General features: G+C 42.8%; 1 protein-coding gene across 5 annotated transcripts in view; it reads right to left on the reverse strand.

The window, feature by feature from the left end:
* LOC110532386 (NAD kinase) overlaps positions 1-4,980 on the reverse strand; it is a 39,444-nt gene extending 34,464 nt beyond the window's left edge. For 4 of the 5 annotated variants that reach the window (XR_005053292.1, XR_005053293.1, XM_021616252.2 and 1 more), the window contains exons 1-2: positions 4,843-4,980; positions 2,896-3,055 (exon numbers count right to left, since the gene is read on the reverse strand). Coding sequence is in view for 3 of the 5 variants with exons in the window: in XM_021616252.2 (XP_021471927.2) it covers positions 2,896-3,044 (149 nt within the window). In the remaining 2 variants the exon portion in view is untranslated. Of the gene's footprint in view, positions 1-2,895; positions 3,056-4,231; positions 4,470-4,842 lie in introns of those variants that run through there. The other variant, XM_021616251.2, reaches the window with a different exon arrangement.
* Between the last annotated feature and the right edge of the window lie 1,020 nt (positions 4,981-6,000).

The raw sequence follows: 6,000 nt of genomic DNA on the forward strand, positions 1-6,000 counted from the left end.
GTTAACAACCCTCCAGGCAAGCTTCAATGCCATACAACTCTCCTTCCGTGGCCTCCAACTGCTCTTAAATACAAGTAAAACTAAATGCATGCTCTTCAACCGATCACTACCTGCACCTACCCGCCTGTCCAACATCACTACTCTGGACGGCTCTGACTTAGAATACGTGGACAACTACAAATACTTAGGTGTCTGGTTAGACTGTAAACTCTCCTTCCAGACCCATATCAAACATCTCCAATCCAAAGTTAAATCTAGAATTGGCTTCCTATTTCGCAACAAAGCATCCTTCACTCATGCTGCCAAACATACCCTTGTAAAACTGACCATCCTACCAATCCTCGACTTTGGCGATGTAATTTACAAAATAGCCTCCAATACCCTACTCAACAAACTGGATGCAGTCTATCACAGTGCAATCCGTTTTGTCACCAAAGCCCCATATACTACCCACCATTGCGACCTGTACGCTCTCGTTGGCTGGCCCTCGCTTCATACTCGTTGCCAAACCCACTGGCTCCATGTCATCAACAAGACCCTGCTAGGTAAAGTCCCCCCTTATCTCAGCTCGCTGGTCACCATAGCATCTCCCACCTGTAGCACACGCTCCAGCAGGTATATCTCTCTAGTCACCCCCAAAACCAATTCTTTCTTTGGCCGTCTCTCTTTCCAGTTCTCTGCTGCCAATGACTGGAACGAACTACAAAAATCTCTGAAACTGGAAACACTTATCTCCCTCACTAGCTTTAAGCACCAACTGTCAGAGCAGCTCACAGATTACTGCACCTGTACATAGCCCACATATAATTTAGCCCTATCAACTACCTCTTTCCCAACTGTATTTAATTTATTTATTTATTTTGCTCCTTTGCACCCCATTATTTTTATTTCTACTTTGCACATTCTTCCATTGCAAAACTACCATTCCAGTGTTTTACTTGCTATATTGTATTTACCTTGCCACCAAGGCCTTTTTTTGCCTTTACCTCCCTTCTCACCTCATTTGCTCACATTGTATATAGACTTGTTTATACTTTATTATTGACTGTATGTTTGTTTTACTCCATGTGTAACTCTGTGTTGTTGTATCTGTCGAACTGCTTTGCTTTATCTTGGCCAGGTCGCAATTGTAAATGAGAACTTGTTCTCAACTTGCCTACCTGGTTAAATAAAGGTAAAATAAATAAAATAAATAAATAAATAAAATTCCTGCAGTCAGTATGCCAATTGCACTCTCCCTCAAAACTTGAGACATCTGTGGCATTGTGTTGTGCGACAACACTACACATTTTAGAGTGGCCATTTATTGTCCCCAGCACAAGATGCACCTGTGTAATGATCATGCTGTTTAATCAGCTTCTTGATATGCCACACCTGTCAGGTGGATGCATTGTCTTAGCAAAGGAGAAACGCTCACTAACAGAGATGTAAACAAATTTGTGCACATTTGAGAGAAATAAGCTTTTTGTGCGCATGAAACATTTCTGGGATCTTTAATTTCAGTTCATGAAACATGGGGCCAACACTTCACATGTTGCATTTATATTTTTGTTCAGTATATATGAATCTCAAACACTGATCAAATACTTTAATCAATGTCCAACCTGGGGCGGCAGGGTAGCCTAGTGGTTGGAGCGTTGGACTAGTAACCAGAAGGTTGCAAGTTCAAAACCCCAAGCTGACGAGGTACAAATCTGTCAATGACGGCCTAGGAACAACTTGAGACATCTGTGGCATTGTGTTGTGTGACAAAACTGCACATTTTAGAGTGGCCATTTATTGTCCCCAGCACAATAATCAGCTTCTTGATATGCCACACCTGTCAGGTGGATGCATTGTCTTAGCAAAGGAGAAACGCTCACTAACAGAGATGTAAACAAATTTGTGCGCATGAAACAGTTCCTGTTCCTAGGCCGTCATTGAAAATAAGAATTTGTTCTTAACTGACTTGCCTAGTTAAATAAAAAAAACTCAGTTTTGCAAATTAGGAAATAATATACATTTGGCTACAAGCAAATTCACAAATTCTCCTTCCCTCTCAGGGGGCCCTCTGGACAGTCAAGTCACGTGGAAGGTTAGCAAATCCTATTAATTGTCTGTTTCTAAAAGTTCACCATCTGCTACTACACTACAGGCTGCAGACAAGCTCACTGTGTGTGTGTGTGTGATGCCAAAGCAGATGATAATTTACTGCTCCATGTAGATGGGTTCAGCTGGTGGTTTCCTTCACACACACACTCCCTCCAACACACTTGCACCATTCACCGTGGGCAAACGCACTTACGGACAAACGGGCGTGCCGTTCCCTCTAAAACTCTGCTCTAGTGGCTTGAGGGACTGTACAGTCTTTCACATATTTGGGATGGTGCAATTGCAAACCAAGGACATGTCGTAACGGTCTGCCTCAAATGTACTCTCTCACAAGTCACAACCTCAAACCATACTGCAAATGAGAAGCTAGCACATTTACCAAGACAGAATAAATGAAAGTGTGAGAGTGGGTCCCGGTGTCATCTGAAAAACATTGCTCACCAACATTGCTCACCAGGAAATCTCTCTCAAATAAAAAGCATCTTAGGTTGATTTAACTGTCATACTCATACTATATGACAGATGCCCCATTTTCAGTAGCTAACAGAGCAGCAACACACAGTAACTTTTTGTCAGCACAGATCTTTAGTCATGGGGGTAGCATGGTGTTGATTCACACCCAAAAAGCTATTTGCATACACAATGAAAATAATAAAAAGGCAATAAGAATGACAAAAAATAGGGTAGTAAGAAAACCAAAAGTCACTTGACATTTTTCTTAGCACTTGTATTTAAAAAAATATATATTGTTCCATCATTTAGTATTGCACAAGGTGAAATGAAAACAGGGTTATAATACAGTACCTGTAGTCGCAAGTAGTGGCAGACGAGGTGCTCAGGCTGTGGGTCTTTCTGGTGCGGCAGGCCAGGCCACGGGCGGGGGTCTCCCCACCATCGCAGGCAGAACAGCAGTAGGGGACAGCCTCCACTCCAACCTGCTCTCCAGTTTCCATCTCAGCTCAGTCTGATAGGAAACACACAGGCCAAGAGGGGCCAAAATGGAAGCTTGGGGTCTTCACAGTCAACAAGGCAGGGTTACTTTAAATGCTTATGAGTCTATAAGGTTTAGCTTTGGGTTAGGGTTGACAGAAACCCCAAATTATACTGTGGCTAGCTTAGAATGCATGGTCAGAGTAGTACTCATGTAAGATACACTTGTGCACTTGGTCTTCTTTGTACAGTATGTGCAACATTTACAAAGCATCTAGTCAGTGGCATGTGACAAACATTTGAAAATACATTGGGCTTGCATCTGCAAGTATGGAGGCTCAAGTTATTGCACAGAAACACTGTGCAGATTATATTACCCATGAATGTAGTCTTACTAACTGGGCATTATCATTATGTAATTCCTTTAGCACTAAGTTATCTAACTACAGCCAGAGCCATGTATTTGTTTGTTTTTGTTAGCCAGTCAAATATTGTACCAAATATTATATTAGCTACTAAGGTTAACTATTTCATAATAACCAAGACAGCTTGCTAGCTAGTTACTTAGGGAAAGGTGATACCTAGCCAGTTGCACAACTGAATGCATTCAACCGAAATATGGCTTCCGCATTTAGGGGCTGCCTTAATCGACGTCCATGTCATGTGCGCCCGGGAAGCAGTTGTTGTTGAGATTCGCGTACCGCTAAACTACCTGTCGCCTCTAGTTATCTAACGCTTTTCTAATAAGAGACTGACCACTGGTCTGACACTTGGCTAGTACCAGCGGCAGTGCATCTCATAACGTAAGATAGCTAGCGTTAGTTGCCTAGCTTTAACCAACAGCACAATTGTATGTTCTGATGCCGCTCTGGCAATTTATTGATTGGGGACCTTCTTTTGAGGAATGTAATTGTTTTTATTGAATATGTGTGTTGTGCTGTTTTATATTGTACTTGATTTTGTCTTATGAAATTGTATATGCAGGGCTCCATTGTGAAAGGCTCTGGTCTCAATAGTGACTCCCTGCTTAAATAGCTAAAATAAGATAGCTAGTAGTGTAACAGCAACACACAACAAGCTATCTAGTAATTATAACCACTGAGCTATAATAAGACGACAACAAAGATGAAAGGCTAACGCTATCCAGGCGAACTTTTAAGTGCTAGTTAGCGTGTCTGACGTTGATGGCTAACGTTAGCTAGCTACCTACATCAACGCTTTCGAGGTAGCTCACCCAGAGCTAACGTTCTGAATTGCCACGAATCATTTTGGCCGTAATGGTGTTGGATTAGAGCCTCTCCGTGAGTGTTCTATCTAGCTAACTCACAAGTTTCGCTTGTTTAGGATAGATGTATAGTATATCTAGTTAGCCTTCTACTCCCTGGCTGGCAGCATGTCAAACTGTCTAGCGTTTCCTGATTATACTGTAATTACTGACGTCATCTTGCGTTTCTTGAGCCACAGTCCACTTTCTTCTGTTTGGTTATATATAACCTTTCTAATTTACTTTTAAGTATATATTTTTGTAAATTTGTTTTTGCGTTGGAATTGTAAATATTGTGAATTTGTATGATTGTGTGCAGGGCTCCCTTGTAAAAAGAGGCCTTGCTCTCAATGGGACTTCCCTGTTTAAATAAAAACAAATTATTTGTTTGTCATCTCCAACCAAGCGACCATAGCCCAACCGAGCGCAAAATTGCGATATTAATTTTATGTTTGTCATTCATCTTAAAAGTAATAATACCGCCATCTTGCTGCTAGTTGAGCTATGGTCGTTTGGTTGGAGATGACAAACATATAATTATAGTAATTGAGCCTTACATTTTTCAACAGGCTCCTCCATCTCGACGTCCCCTGAATGCCCATCTGCTAGCCGCGGGCCCGCTAGCTGTCTAGAGCATATCGGACTGGTAGCTGAAGAGGTCCATCATCCAATTTCTTGGGCTACTATACCTATTTGCCAATTGGCCTGGACCCTTTTACTACACGGAGCCTTGTTGGTCCATCACGACTGGTCTGCCGACATAACCGCACGAGGGGGCTTCCGTCGCGACGTCCCTCTAAGGCCCTTCTGCTAGCCTCGGCCCCCTAGCTGTCTGAATCGCCGTGTCTCCAACCCGCCTAGCTACTCAGAGGACCCTATGATCACCCGGCTACGCATGCCTCTCCCAAATGGCAATATGCCTTGTCCATTGCTGTTTTGGTTAGTGATTATTGTCTTATTTCACTGTAGAGCCTCCAGCCCTACTCAATATGCCCCTTTTGTTCCACCTCCCACACGTGCGGTGACCTCACCTAGTTTAGATGGTGTCTCTAGACTCAATACCTCTCATCGTCACTCAATGCCTAGGCTTACCTCCACTGTATTCACATCCTACCATACCTTTGTACATTATGCCTTGAATCTATTCTACCGTGCCCATAAACCTGCTCTATTTACTCTCTGTTCCGAACGTACTAGATGGCCAGGTCTTATAGCCTTTAGCCGTACCCTTATCCTACTCCTACTCTGTTCCTCTGGTGATGTAGAGGTTACTCCAGGACCTGCAGTGCCTAGCTCCACTCCCATTCCCCAGGCGCTCTCATTTGTTGACTTCTGTAACCGTAAAAGCCTTGGTTTCATCCGTGTTAACGTTAGACGACTCCTCCCTAAGTTTGTTTTATTCACTGCTTTAGCACACTGCCAACCCGGATGTCCTAGCCGTGTCTGAATCCAGGCTTAGGAAAGCCACCAAAACCCCTGAAATTTCCATCCATAACTAGTAACATTTTCTGACAAGATAGAACTGCCAAAGGGTGCAGAGTTGCAGTCTACTGCAGAGATAGCCAGCATAGTTCTGTCTTACTATCCAGGTCTGTGCCCAAACAATTTGAGCTTCTACTTTTAAAAATCATAAACAAGTCTCTCACTGTTGCTGCTTGCATATAGATCACCTTCTGCCTCCAGCTGTGCCCTGGACATCATATGTGAATTGATTG

This window comes from Oncorhynchus mykiss, chromosome 9, assembly GCF_013265735.2.
Source record: "Oncorhynchus mykiss isolate Arlee chromosome 9, USDA_OmykA_1.1, whole genome shotgun sequence".
NCBI classification, from domain to species: Eukaryota; Metazoa; Chordata; class Actinopteri; order Salmoniformes; family Salmonidae; genus Oncorhynchus; species Oncorhynchus mykiss.